The sequence below is a fragment of the Chlorocebus sabaeus genome, chromosome 16, assembly GCF_047675955.1.
Source record: "Chlorocebus sabaeus isolate Y175 chromosome 16, mChlSab1.0.hap1, whole genome shotgun sequence".
NCBI classification, from domain to species: domain Eukaryota; kingdom Metazoa; phylum Chordata; class Mammalia; order Primates; family Cercopithecidae; genus Chlorocebus; species Chlorocebus sabaeus.
In genome coordinates, this window is record NC_132919.1 from 21,726,741 (window position 1) to 21,741,019 (window position 14,279).

The window sequence follows — 14,279 nt, forward strand, 5'->3', positions numbered from 1 at the left end:
AGGCTGGTCTTGAACTCCTGACCTCCGGTGATCTGCCCTCCTTGGCCTCCCAAAGTGCTGGGATTATAGGCCCCCATTCCTGACCCAGTGGTTGTTTTTAGAAGTCCGATCATTAAGCGTGTTAAATCCATCTGCTTTGAGTAAGCTTTGTAGTCTGTTCACAGTAGAGGCCAGTTTAAACCTTAAACACCTGGATCTTGCATGTTCTGTGTTCTGGGAGGACATAGAAGCTCATCTGCTCCTCCTCTGCCCTTCTTTTCACGCCTCGGCCCGTCTTCCTCTCCTCCCCTCCACCTATGAAGATGCCTGTGTCTGGGCTGACACCTGGCACCTGCGCTGCCTGTCCAGCAGAATCACCCATCCTCCCACTCCTCTCTTGCTTTCTGTTCACTCTGACCCCTCTGCTTTCAGACAAGCATCTACAGCCGGGTGCAGTGGCTCATGCCTGTCATCCCTGCACTTTGGGAAGCTGAGGCAAGCAGATCACCTGAGGTCAGGAGTTCTAGACCAGCCTGGCCATCATGATGAAACCCTCTCTCTACCAAAAATACAAAAATTAGGCCGGGTGCAGTGGCTCACGTCTGTAATCCCAGCACTTTGGGAGGCCAAGGGAGGTGGATCATGAGGTCAGGAGATTGAGACCATCCTGGCAAATACGGTGACACCCCACCTCTACTAAAAAGAGAAAAAATTACCTGGGCATGGTGGCACGTGCCTATAGTCCCAGCTACTCGGGAAGCTGAGGCAGCAGAATCACTTGAACCCAGGAGGTGCAGGTTGCAGTGAACCAAGATTGTGCCACTGCACTCCAGACTGGACGACAGAGCGAGACTCCATCTCAAAAAAAAAAAAAATACAAAAATTAGCTGGGTGTGGTGGTGTGCGCATTTCATCCCAGCTACTGGGGAGGCTGAGGCAAGAGAATCACTCGAACCCGGGAGGCGGAGTTTGTAGTGAACTGAGATTACGCCACTGCACTCCAGTCTGGGTGACAGAGTGAGACTGTTTCAAAAAAAGACAAGTGTCTCCACTCTATTCAGAAAGGCATTTACCATATGGGGCATCCTGTGGCATTCCTTTGCGACTGTCTACCTTCTGCCGCTACCTGCATGCCCTGAGGGTCAGGGTTCATCTACTGTGGGTGGATCAACGGCTGCAGGCTGACTTTTCGCTTTGCGCCAGGTCGAGGTCTCCAAGCGCTTGGGTTTGGGAGCACCAGGAACATGTGGTCTTGGGGGAGGGAGGGTGGGTGCAGAGATCTGCAAGTCCATCCGCCTCCCAGGAACACAGTCGAAGGATGTGGGGCCTGCTTCGGGGCTGGGACCCATGGAGCCTCCCGGGCTTCCTGTGACATGGCCTGTCCAGCCTGGGTTCCAGGGTAAACCCATGATTACAGAGCTAGCCAGGTTATTTGGTCGGGCCCAACAGGTAGAGTTGAAACTGCAGACAGGGACGCATGGAGAATGCCTGCCCTAGTTCCCACGTGCTGCTCTTTCCGCAGGTACATTCTGATCGACTGGCTGGTGGAAGTTGCCACCATGAAGGACTTCACAAGCCTGTGTCTGCACCTGACCGTGGAGTGTGTGGACCGGTACCTGCGGAGGAGGCTGGTGCCGCGGTACAGGCTCCAGCTGCTGGGCATCGCCTGCATGGTCATCTGCACCCGGTGAGAAGCCCCCTCGGCCCAGCTGGCAGGGATGTGCTGGCCCTTCCTGGGTTCAGGGTCATCTGCCCTTCACGTGCTCCTCACTGGTTTTTTTTTTTTTTTTTTTTTTTTGGAGACCAAATCTCACTCTGTCACCCAGGCTGGAGTGCACTGGTGCGATCTCGGCTCACTGCAACCTCCGCTTCCCAGGTTCAAGCTATTCTTCTGCCTCAGCCTCCAGAGTAGCTGGGACTGCAGGCGTGCGCCACCATGCCTGCCTAATTTTTTTGTATTTTTAGTAGAGATGGGGTTTCACCATGTTGGTCAGGCTGGTCTCAAACTCTTGATTTCAAATTATCTACCCACCTCGGCCTCCCAAAGTGCTGGGATTACAGGCATGAGCCACTGCACCTGGCCCTTACTGGTTCTTGACTCATGAGCCGTGAGTATCCCACCTGGTCAGACGTGGAGTGCCATACTGAGGGCCCTCCGCAGGCAGGGGTGATGGAACAGCCTTCAGCGTGTGGGGGCCACTGTGTGGGGTGCCTGCATCCAGGCAATTTGTCCTGGTGTGCGGTCTCAGGACCCAAAGTGTGGCCTCACTCTGGCAGGCACAGGCTGAACCGCCCTGTCCCTTGGCTCCTGAGGGCGGCAGGATGACTGATCGGGGAGGGTGGCAGTCGGCTGCCCTTCTCTGAAGTCAGGTTCTAAAGTCTGTTGCCAGAGTTTCCTACACTCTTGGAGTTACAGGGTTTTTCGTCCCCCACTGGTGCCCGGCAGAGCCCACTCCAACCACGTGGGTGTCTCTCAGCAGCAGGGTGCGTCCTTACACGGCAGCCTGTCCCTTTCACATCAGACCACTGCTTTCCTTTAACTAATGCTGGATCCCCTAGTTCCACCTTTGGGAATAACGTGGAAATGATTCTCACAATACGTTTTGCATTTCCTAAACCAGCTGTCCCCAGCATGGTCTACATTTCCCGAGGAAGTGCTTTCCAGACCAACTCCCCTGTAGAGCCTGGTGGGTGAGGATAGGCTTGGCTGCACACAGCATATGTGTAAGCTACAGAGACTTGTTTCTCTCTTGCACAGGTAACCCAGAGGCAGAGGGTCCGGGCTCAGGTCATTGGGATGTTTTTTGTTTCACGAGGAAGCAGAGGAGCCCCATCTCCCATGTTAATCTCTGCCACCAGCTAGGGTGCTGCCCTTGTCCCTGTGACACCTGTACCTGCCACATTTACCTTTGCACTGAGCTTAGTCTTGTGGCCACGTCTCACCAGACGGGAAATGGGAGGTGTAGTCTCTTTGGGCCTGCGTGTGCCGGCTCGATGCAGTGTCATTCCCATGGAAGGAGGGAGCAACCCCTGCCACAAGCATCCAGAGCTGTCTTCAGATGTGCTCTTGGGCCTGAATCCAGGATCCCAGGTCTTCCTACCAGAGACAACTGAGGAGGTTGGGTGGCTGCCTCCCTGGATCTGACCACATATCCATCACCGCAACCTATGACCAAGCTCCTGGGTCACAAACCGGCTGGCAGTGAGAGAATAACTACTAAAAACATTTCAGGGAGCTGAGTCCAATTTCTTCCCCAACCACAGGACCTGATTGTGGTGGTCCATGTAACTATCACCACAGCTCCCTCAAATCAATTCTGCCTTATCTTTTATTTTTCAAGCTGGGGGACCAGGCACGGTGGCTCACACCTGTAATCCCAGCACTTTGGGAGGCCAGTGTGGGCAGATCATGAGGTCAGGAGTTCAAGACCAGCCTGGCCAACATGGTGAAACCCTGTCTCTACTAAAGATACAAAAAATTAGCTGGGCGTGGTGGTGGGCACCTGTAATCCTAGCTACTCAGGAGGCTGAGGCAGGAGAATCGCTTGAACCCGGGAGGCAGAGGTTGCAGTGAGCCGAGATCACGCCACTGCACTAATCCAGCCTGGGTGACAGAGGTAAACTCTGTCTCAAAAAAAAAAAGGTTTTAAAGGCTGAGCTGCCCGCCACCTCTGCTCTCAGAAGTACCCTGCCCCAACCAGCCACCTCACACCCCACGCTGGGCTCCCTGTTGGCTACTGACATCTCATCTTTTTGGCGTCTGCAGTCCCTGCTCTGGCAGGCGTAGTCCCTGTGCCTCTTGTCCTCTTGGTCAAGTGAATGACACATGCAACCTGCAGAGTCCCCAGGACGGAGCAGCCAAGAGACTTGGCCTCAGTCCAACGGGAAGGTGCCTTGCGGGGGCCACTGGAGCAGCATGTTCCCTGATAGTTGGCGCTGGTGGACAGCAGAGAACAGGGTGACCCCTGCCTGGGGACAGTCAGGATTCCTGTGGCCACACAGTATCGGGCATAGACTTTCCAACAACCCTTGGGCCCTTTGCCTCCAATTCCTAGAGCTGGTGGCTCACCCACCTTCTGAGTCTAAAACATTTCCACCCCACTGATAGAGCTGTCATGTGATGGGCAAATCTCTATCTTTGGTGTCTTTTAGCAAACTGAATGCTGGTGGCACTTGGGCCTTTTGCAGACATTTGTGAGTCTGCCTAACAGCCCTGCTGCTTTCTGTCTGCCTTGTGGCTCTCATCCTTCTTTCCAGCACTTTCTGACCTCCCCCCTATTGTTATGATGATGATTATTTTTTGAGACAGGGTCTTGCTCTGTCACGCAGGTTGGAATGCAGTGGTATAATCATAGCTCACTGCAGCCTCAACTTCCTGGGCTTAAGCAATCCTCCCATCTCAGCCTCCCAAGTAACTGAGACTATAGGCACATGCCACCATGCTCTGCTAATGTTTTATTTTTTAACTTTTTTTTTTTTTTTTTTTTTTTTGAGATGGAGTCCCGCTCTGTCGCCCAGGCTAGAGTGCAGTGGCCGGATCTCAGCTCACTGCAAGCTCCGCCTCCCCGGTTCACGCCATTCTCCTGCCTCAGCCTCCCGAGTAGCTGGGATTACAGGCGCCCGCCACCATGCCCGGCTCATTTTTTGTGTTTTTAGTAGAGACGGGGTTTCACCGTGTTAGCCAGGATGGTCTCGATCTCCTGACCTCGTGATCCGCCCATCTCGGCCTCCCAAAGTGCTGGGATTACAGGCTTGAGCCACTGCGCCCGGCAAATTTTTTAACTTTTTGAAGAGATAGGGTCTTGCTTTGTTGCCCAAGGTGGTCTGAAACTCCTGGCTAAGCTGTCCTCCTGCCTGGGCCTCCCCTTTTTTAAATGCCCCTTGTCAGCCACAGGCAGCTGGCTCCATTATGAAGCCTCTGTCACCAAAGCCCAAAGCCATGGCTCCCTCCCTACCTTGAAGCCTCCTAAAGCCTTGGGTCCCTGTGCCCCACCCCTGCCACAGGAAGTGGGCTGTGCGCTGAGACCCCTTCTCGGCGTTGCAGGTTCATCAGTAAAGAGATCCTGACTATCCGGGAGGCCGTATGGCTCACAGACAACACGTACAAGTATGAGGACCTGGTGAGAATGATGGGCGAGATCGTCTCCGCCTTGGAAGGGAAGATTCGAGTAAGCAGTGGTTCCATTTTCCTTATTAATCCTAGTTGTCGTTGTGCTGGAGGGTGGGGGTGGGCATTTGGCTTTCCTGCTGTGGGAGGCCTCATGGACTCAGAGGGCAGCTCTCTCTGCTGTGCCCAAAGCCACGGAGCAGGAGGCCACGGTTGCACCACATCGCCACTTGCACTGGTGCGCTGCGAGTGCAGCATCAATGTGAACATCACCCGGGCCAGACCCTGCGCTGGGCCTGCATGTGGCACTGCACCAAGGAGCCCTCAAGCACTAAGAGCCCACACCCGCTCCCGGCTGTCTAGGTCCCCACCGTGGTGGATTACAAGGAGGTCCTGCTGGCGCTAGTCCCCGTGGAGCTGAGAACCCAGCACCTGTGCAGCTTCCTCTGTGAGCTCTCCCTGCTGCACACCAGCCTGTCTGCCTATGCCCCAGCCCGCCTGGCTGCCGCAGCCCTGCTTCTGGCTAGACTGACACACAGGCAGAGTAAGGAGAGGCCCTTCCCAGGGATGCCTGTGTCAGGGAAGGTGCTCACATAGGAGGAGGCTGTGGGTCGGAAGAGTCCAGCATCCGTTTGTCCTGGTTACTTCTTCAGGGATGAGATACAGCACAGCTCCTAGCTTCAGTATGTCCCAGATTTCTGACTGTGAGCCTGCACGCCCTACGTATGGGTTTTTTTTCAAAACTGTTTTAAAAGGATTGCAACCCTGAGCTCCAAGAGACTCCACAGCAGAGCCCACAGAGCTATAGAGTGGAAGTGGTCAGGCGGCTGTCGCCACAGCCACTCCGTCCCCTCCATCCCCTCCATCCCCTCCATCCCTGGCCTGCTTTCTTCCCCAGCACAGCCCTGGACCACTCAGCTGTGGGACCTCACCGGATTCTCCTATGAGGACCTCATTCCCTGCGTCTTGAGCCTTCATAAGAAGTGGTGAGTTTTGGCCAGGCGCGGTGGCTCACACCTGTAACCCCAGCACTTTGGGAGGCCGAGGCAGGCAGACCATTTGAGGTCAGAAGTTCGAGACCAGCCTGGCCAACATGGTAAAACCCCACCTCTACTAAAAATACAAAAATTAGCCAGGCGTGGTGGTGCACGCCTGTAATTCCAGCTACTCAGGAGGCTGAGGCAGGAGAATCGCTTGAACCCAGGAGGCAGAGGTTGCAGTGAGTTGAGATCATGTCACTGGACTCCATCTAGCCTGGGTGACAGAGCAAGACTCTGTCTCCAAAAACAAAAACTGGCCAGGCGTGGTGGCTTACACTTGTAATCCCAGCACTTTGGGAGGCCAAAGCGGGTGGATCACCTGAGGTCAGGAGTTCGAGACCAGCCTGGTCAACATGACAAAACCCTGTCTCTACTGAAAAAACAAAAATTAGCCGGGCGTGGTGGCGTGCGCCTGTAATCCCAGCTACCCAGGAGGCTGAGGCAGGAGAATCGTTTGAACCCGGGAGGCAGAGGTTGCGGCGAGCCGAGATTGTGCCATTGCACTCCAGCCCAGGCAACGAGTGAAACTCCATCTAAAAAAAAAAAAAAATTCCAGGACTTTCTTATCTCACACCTTTTTCACATTGAGAGCAGCTGCTCCCAACCCAAGCTCATTGCATAGGCAGCAGAACGTACTAGAAAAAAATGAGGGTGTCTCCCTGACCTGTGGTAACTTGTACCTGTGTCAAGTTGTCATCTAGCTCAGGCGCTGGCACACTGTGGCCCTCAGACAGCATCTGGCTGCTTTTGTGAACGGGGTTTTCTTGGCAGCAGCCGCCCTCACTGGTTTCCACATCGTCTGCAGCTGCTTTTGCTCTGGCAGTGGCTGAGCTTATAGTGCAGCGGAGACCACATGGCCCCCAGTGGGGAAAATACTCACTCCCCTTCCCTTGAGAGAACAGCTTCCACCCCAATGCAGCCGTTGGTATAGATCTATCCTCTGTCTCACTGAGAAGATGGAGGCTGCGGGCAGGTCCCTTGCCCCATCGTGCCCAGCTGTGGCCCCCTCTCTGCCCCAGCCCCACTGGGCTTCCCTCCACCTGCCCCGGCCCCTCCGCCCTTCTGTCTGCTGAGCCTGGCCTGGCCCTTGCTGCATCTGAGCCCCTTCACCTGCCCTGGCAGCTTCCCTTCAGCCCACATTGGTTTGTTCTATGCAGTGCATGAAGCCCCCACCGTGGGCCGGGCGTTGGGGGAGAGGCCAGGACAGAGTTCAGAGGTCAGGTCATGTTGGGAGAAACAGCAGGCAGGAGCGGGGCATGTGGCACGGGTGGGTGCGGCTCCCTTCAGGGAGTGCAGCCAGGGTCACTTGGGCATCTGAGTCCCAGGCAAAGGGGGCAGCCATGCCAGGGCCCAGTGCAGACCAGCGGGGCCAGGGGCTGTGAGTGGAGTCATGGCAGTGAGGGGCAAGGGGGACAAGCATGGGGGTGAATTTGCATCTGACCAGCCATCTCCCTCGCCTCCTCAGCTGTGTTCACAGACTTGCTCCTCCCACCTCTCGGCACCACCACTCCCTGGTCTCCCCCTTCCCCGCTTCTGCCATGACTTCCCTTTCCTCAGCCAAATCCAGCAGACTCAGCAGTGTAGGCTTTTTTTTCCTTTTTTGAGTTGGGGGCCCAGGCTGGAGTACAGTGGCGCCATCCTAGCTCACTGCAACCCTGACCTCCCAGGCTTAAGGGATCCTCTTGTGTCAGCCTCCCGAGTAGCTGAAACCACAGGCACCACCACACCAGGCCTGGGTGGCTTTTCTCCAGCCAGCATTACGCTGACCTTCCCTTCCTCGGGGGCCTCAGCTTCCTGCCCTAGGCCATGCGGCCTGGGTATTAGTCTCCCTTCTCACCCACCCCAAGGGGCCTGGGAATTCTGGCTTTCTGCCACCCCTCAGACTCCTTTCCTGGGAGACTTCATCACTTCCAGGATTCAGACCACGTCTCGACCTTGACCTGCCACCAACCCTGCCAGTGTGACTCAGCCGTTGGCCTGTTTCAGCCCTGGTGGGTTGTGGTGCATGAACCACTGTGCACCCAGCTGAGGCCTCCACCAGCTGCTCCTGCTTCTCCATCCCTGCATCCTCGCCAGTGCACCTTCCTCGCGTGCTCACCGCTTGGGGGCTGGAGCTATCCGTGGTGGCTGCCCAGCCTTCTGGAACACTGGCAGCCACCCCACGTGTGTCTCGTGTACACTACCCAGGGCCTTGCTGTCCGGCTTCTAGGATGAGATCAGAACTCCCTGGGGGTCTCTCTGCCTTTAAGCAGCACCTTCTCTGGCCCATCTGCTGTTTCTACCCCCATACTGTACTTCAGCCACAGGGGACCTGGTGGCATCTCCTAGGCTTTGGCATGTGCTGCTGCTCATGCTGCTTTCTCCTGCAGTGCCCGGACCCTGTGCCTTCTGGGCAAGGAACGAGGGTGACAGTAGAAGGGTCGGCATGGATCTTACCCGCCCCCACCTTTGCTTGTGGGGAGCACAGATCGTCCCAACACTGGCCACCAAAAGCTGTTTCTGAGCTGCGTTTATTCTCTTCCACCTGAAAAAGTTAATTTTTTTTTTTCCAAACCAGATAAGTTAGAAACATTATTTACAAACTAAACTTCCTTTTATTGTATGATTTAATGGGCTTTTAGTTTATTCACACAGTTGTGCTTGTCATCACAACAATCAAATTTACAACATTTTCACTTTCCCCAAAGGGACAACACACCCCTCAGCTGTCACCCTCTGGTTCCCCGCAGTTTCCTCAGCCCTAGATGACTCAGTGGTCTACTTTCTGTCCACGAATTTTTACCATTCTGGACATTGCATATAAATGGAGTCACAGGACAGGTGGCCTTTTGTTTCTAGGTTATTTCCCTCAGTGTAATGTTTGCTGGGTTTGGCCATGTTGTGGCGTGTGTCCCTGCTTTATTCCTTTTCATGGCTGAATAATATTCCCCTGCATGGACCACATGTGTTTATCCATCCCACAGCTGGTGGACATTTGCCTATTGTGAACAGTCCTGCCATGAACATTCTAGTACAGGTTTCTGTGTGGACATAGTTTTTCCTTTTTCCTGGGTCTTTACCTAGAGAGAATTGCTGGGTTCTGTGGTGACTAAATTTAACCATTTGGGGAACTGCCAGGTCGGATTCCAGAGTGACTGCACCATTTTGCATTCTCATTGCTCACTTCAGTGAACTAAGGCTAAAAATGGGGTGGGGGTGCCTCACATGTCCACTCCACGTGACTGTTTCCAGCTTCCATGATGACGCCCCCAAGGACTACAGGCAAGTCTCTCTGACCGCCGTGAAGCAGCGATTTGAGGACAAGCGCTATGGAGAAATCAGCCAGGAAAAGGTGCCTCTCTCCTGCCACCTGGGCATCTCATGAGGTGCTGGGGTGTGGGCGGGCCTCACCCTCGGGGCCTCTGCACCCCCTAACTCTGGCTTTCCCTAAGGTGCTGAGCTACAGCCAGTTGTGTGCGGCATTAGGAATGACACAAGACAGCCCCGACCCCCCGACTTTCCTCAGCACAGGGGAGATCCACGCCTTCCTCAGCTCTCCCTCGGGGCGGAGAACCAAACGGTTAGTTACCCTGCGCCATACAATGCTGGCACCCTCATGCCGGCCCAGTTCCCTAAGCGCTCCCTCACAGAGAGGCCCCCAAGGCTTGTCAGGGGAGCAGCAGATCCCAGGACAGTGACCCTGGGACGGAGCCCTGCAGTCATGCCTTAGGCCCCTGCGTAACCTCCACTGTCTCCAGCCCAGGTCTCCTTCCTCAGAGGCTGTTGCCTCTCCCTCTGCCTGGGATCCCTGTGGAGGAAGATGGTTTCGAGCATGCGGGAGCCCAGCCTGGCTCTAGCCCTGCCTGTGCCTGTCATGTGTATCCTGGACTTACCTGCTCCATGATGCTGCTGTCACTCCCAGCACTCGAGTTGTGACCTGAGTCACATCCCCAGCACTTCCCTCACCACCCGTGTGAACCTGTTTACCTGCCTCTCCTATCTCAGCACCTTGGCTGTTCCTCCTGGAGTTAACTTCCTCTTTCCACCTCACCCACCTGGAGAACTGCTATTGATTCTGCAAGGCCCCGATGAACAGGGCCCTCCCTGTGCTGCTGGCCCTGCCCCTGTGACTCCTTAGCACCATGTGCACCCATAACTTTCCCAAGGGCGGGCACTGGGTGGCTGGGTCTTCCCTGTCAATACAGGACCAGGCAGGGCTGCCTCCAGGAGTGTTGTGTGGGGAGTGGGCCCCTGGCAGTAGACCTAAACTCCTGGGGAGCCCTGGGGAAGCAGCTGAAGCCCCTGCTACTGCTGCTTCCTCCCCAAGAAGCATGATAGTACTTTCCATTGTGCGGAAAGCAGGAGACCTGATCCTCCTGTCTCACTCCACACACGCACCGACTCCCTGGGGCCAGGGTCATCACAAGGAAAGTCCATGTAGACACGCATAGCTACTCCAGGAGGGGGCCTGGCCCTGTGCTCAGGCTCACTGTGTTAAACTCGCTTCTCCAGAGGCCCCCCAAAGCCCCATCAGTCTCTGAGACAGACCCCCATGGGTGACATGGGTAGCTCTCTCCACCCCCGCTCCCCACCCGGCCCTAGGTTCAGGAAGTGGAAAGGCTCAGCTGGTGTGGCAGCTTTTCTCAGGCTCAGGCCCACACTCTGGCCTCTAGCCCCATCCCGAGCAAGACTTGACCCCAGTTGGGCGTGGATCACCACCGCCCAAGGCCAGGCCATTCTATGCAATCTCACTGGCCCCGGGCTGAGCACTGCCTGTCCCTTATTAATCAACACTAGAGGGGCTGGGCACTGTGGCTCACGCCTGTAATCCCCGCACTTTGGAAGGCTGAGGCAAGTGAATCACCTGAGGTTAGGAGTTCGAGACCAACTTGGCCATCATGGTGAAACCCCGTCTCTACTAAAAATACAAAAATTAGCTGGGTGTGATGGTGGGCACCTGTAGTCCCAGCTACTCAGGAGCCTGAGGCAGGAGAATCACTTGAACCTGGGAGGCGGAGGTTGCAGTGAGCCAAGATCACACCACTGCACTCCAGCCTGGGTGACAGAGCAAGACTCCACCTCAAAAAAAAAAAAAACACTGGAAGGTAGCATCATCCTGGGGGTGTCCAGGGGACCAGATGGTTGGCTCAGGCCCCACAGCTGAGCCAGGTGGGCTGGGCTTCACACCCAGACCTGGGGCCTGAGTTTGCCTGAGCTGTCCTCCAGGTTGGCCCTGCCTCAAGGGCTTATACCTGTTCTAGCTTCACCAGCATTTTCTACACAGCAGACCCTTTGGGAGCATGCAGTGACAGGCCGGGGCACACGGGTGTTAGAGGTAGGTGCAGAGGGCCTGGCCTCCCAGCGCTGCCACCCATGACCGGGTCTCCTGGGCTCTCTCCACCTTGCAGGAAGCGGGAGAACAGCCTCCAGGAGGACAGGGGCAGCTTTGTTACCACCCCCACTGCGGAGCTGTCCAGCCAGGAGGAGACGCTGCTGGGAAGCTTCCTTGACTGGAGCCTGGACTGCTGCTCTGGCTACGAAGGCGACCAGGAGAGCGAGGGCGAGAAGGAGGGCGACGGTGAGTGTAGGGCCAGGGCGCATCGGAAGGGACATCACACAGGGTGGCTCTCACTGAGGGTCTCTGGGCACCTGGCCCTGTGTGAGCGCTGTGGGAGGGAGGAGGATGTGCACAGAGCACAGGGCGGGGCCAGCTCCTGCCCTGCGGGGGAGTGTGTCCAGGCATGGGGAGAGGGAGAGGAGGGGAGAACCCCCAAAACACCACAGCTTCTACCATCACACAGGGATGAGAGGACTTAGGCCACACCTATCCGGCTCCTGCTCGTTCTGTGCTGGGAAGACCTCACTGGGATGAGGGAGGTAGATACCTGTCTGGAGTTCATGGAGATCCTTCTAGGCCAGGTGTGGTGGCTCATGCCTGTAATCCCAGCAATTTGAGAGGCTGAGTCAGGAGGATCACTTCAGGCTAGAAGTTCAAGACAATCCTGGGTAACATAGCAAGACAAAAAATTTAAAAATTAGCTGGACAGGCTAATTTTTCTTTCTAGTGGCTCATGCCTGTAATCCCAGCAATTTGAGAGGCTGAGTCAGGAGGATCACTTCAGGCTAGAAGTTCAAGACAATCCTGGGTGACACAGCAAGACAAAAAATTTAAAAATTAGCTGGACAGGCTAATTTTTCTTTCTAGAATGTCGTTTGAGATGTGCCCATGTGGCTTACATGACAGTCCTCACTGCCCTGCTGGGATCACTGCCCTGTGCAAACCCCAGGCAGACTGCATGGGTCCTTACCAGAAGCCCAGTTAGTGTGAGTCCTGTCGATTTCCCAGTTGCTTGCTTCTGCATCCACTTGGCTTGAGCTAGATGCCCAACTTGTCATCTCCACTGTTGCTGGAGTCATGGCAGGCAGCTGTCCAACCTTGGAAGAGGCATGTCACCCACACTTCTCACCACAGGAGGGTAACACAGAGGACCATAGCTAGGTAGAAGATTCTTGACCTGCACTTCAGGGTCCTGACGTGGCAGGGGGTCTCCCCTGATGCTTGGGTGTGACATGATCTCCCTCCCCACCAACCTTCCTGCAGTGACAGCTCCCAGTGGCATCCTCGATGTCACCGTGGTCTACCTGAACCCAGAACAGCATTGCTGCCAGGAATCCAGTGATGAGGAGGCTTGCCCAGAGGACGAGAGACCCCAGGACCCACAGGTACCAGCGCTGGATACCCAGATCCCTGCAACCCTAGGACCCAAGTCCCTGCTCCGCACCAGCCCGGAGCCAGGGAAAGACGTCACGACCTCAGGCTACTCCTCCGTCAGCACCACGAGTCCCACAAGCTCTGTGGATGGTGGCTTGGGGGTCCTGCCCCGACCTACCTCAGTGCTGTCCCTGGACAGTGACTCGCACACACAGCCCTGCCACCATCAGGCCAGGAAGTCATGTTTACAGTGTCGTCCCCCAAGTCCCCCCGAAAGCAGTGTTCCCCGGCAACAGGTGAAACGGATAAACCTATGCATACACAGTGAGGAGGAGGACACGAACCTGGGCCTTGTGAGGCTGTAAGTGTGTCAGCGCATTTGCCGCAGTGGATGTGTACTGAGGGGGCTGGAGGCGAGGGGTGGGAGCACAGCATAGGAATGCTGTGTAGATCCCGGAGGCCTTCGCACAGAGAGCAGAGAGGGTAACTTGTGGCCACCAAGTTTCTTTCTCCGCGGGAGTCCCGTGCAAGCTATGAGAATGTTGAAATGAGAGTGAAGAGGTCAGATCCCTCTCTTTGGAAAGTTTAGCCTCAAAGCAGTTGGCCGCACTGCATGGAGGGCACCTCTCTGTCCCTTCCATGTCTCACTGTCTCTAGAAGCTTCAGCCCATGTGTGTCCTGGTCTTCCCAGCCCCAACAGAGCCCAGTGCCAGGAGCTGACAGCTTTCACGCTCGAGGCACATGTGACCTGGGTAGTCAGACACCACTTGAGCTCCTGCCCACATCTGTCTGGTTTGGGGCTCCGGTGGGGAGCTGACAGCTCTGAGCACACCACTGTCCCCTCATCCACCTTGGTCTGCATGGGGCACCCACTTCCTTCTGGGTGGGGATTCCATGGTAAGGGGGCCTGTGTCCCTGCACACTGCGTGGACTCCCTATAACACGTTACTCATTTTAGAGCTCTGTCCCAGAGGTGTTTGTCTGTGACCCACAGATGGTGTCAATGTGAACACCTCTCTTTGTGCTGAATTTCTGGGCCATTTCTTTTCCTGTCTTTGTTTCTAAATTTCCTTCTTCCAAGATGAAAACAAGAAAAACTTAGAAGGTATTAAAAAAACAAGAGATTCCTACCATTATTTAGGTTCAACTGCAAAACAAAAATCTTACTCTAGCCCCTCAATGCCATCCTGGCACACTCTATGTAAAAAGAATTTTCCCGGAGAGGCTAGCCAGAAAAAACTTGAAGTCCCCTCTAACATCTGAGGTGACCAAGAGGCAGAGGAGTAGAGCAGTCGGGGGTCGTGTCGTAGCTGATCCCAACTGTAGCTGTGCTCTGGGGACCCGTGGGAGGGAGGCAGACCCCTGGGCTTTCCTGCTGGCCACAGAGACTCTGCTCCTGCATGGAAAGGGAGCCTGGGAGGCAGCAGTCCACGCCTGGGGAGCCTGTCTGGGGCCATGTGAC

At 55.5% G+C, this 14,279-nt stretch overlaps 1 protein-coding gene across 1 annotated transcript; it reads left to right on the forward strand.

Moving 5' to 3' along the window:
- Nucleotides 1–1,297: 1,297 nt before the first annotated feature.
- On the forward strand, nucleotides 1,298–13,749 carry LOC119623037 (cyclin-F-like). Its single transcript, XM_073005399.1, has 9 exons — nucleotides 1,298–1,347; nucleotides 1,502–1,666; nucleotides 5,024–5,147; nucleotides 5,450–5,630; nucleotides 5,985–6,072; nucleotides 9,358–9,457; nucleotides 9,558–9,685; nucleotides 11,514–11,683; nucleotides 12,707–13,749. Exons 1-9 carry the CDS (start codon nucleotides 1,298–1,300, stop codon nucleotides 13,180–13,182), a joined length of 1,482 nt encoding a protein of 493 aa, XP_072861500.1. The 3' UTR covers nucleotides 13,183–13,749.
- The last annotated feature ends 530 nt before the right edge of the window (nucleotides 13,750–14,279 follow it).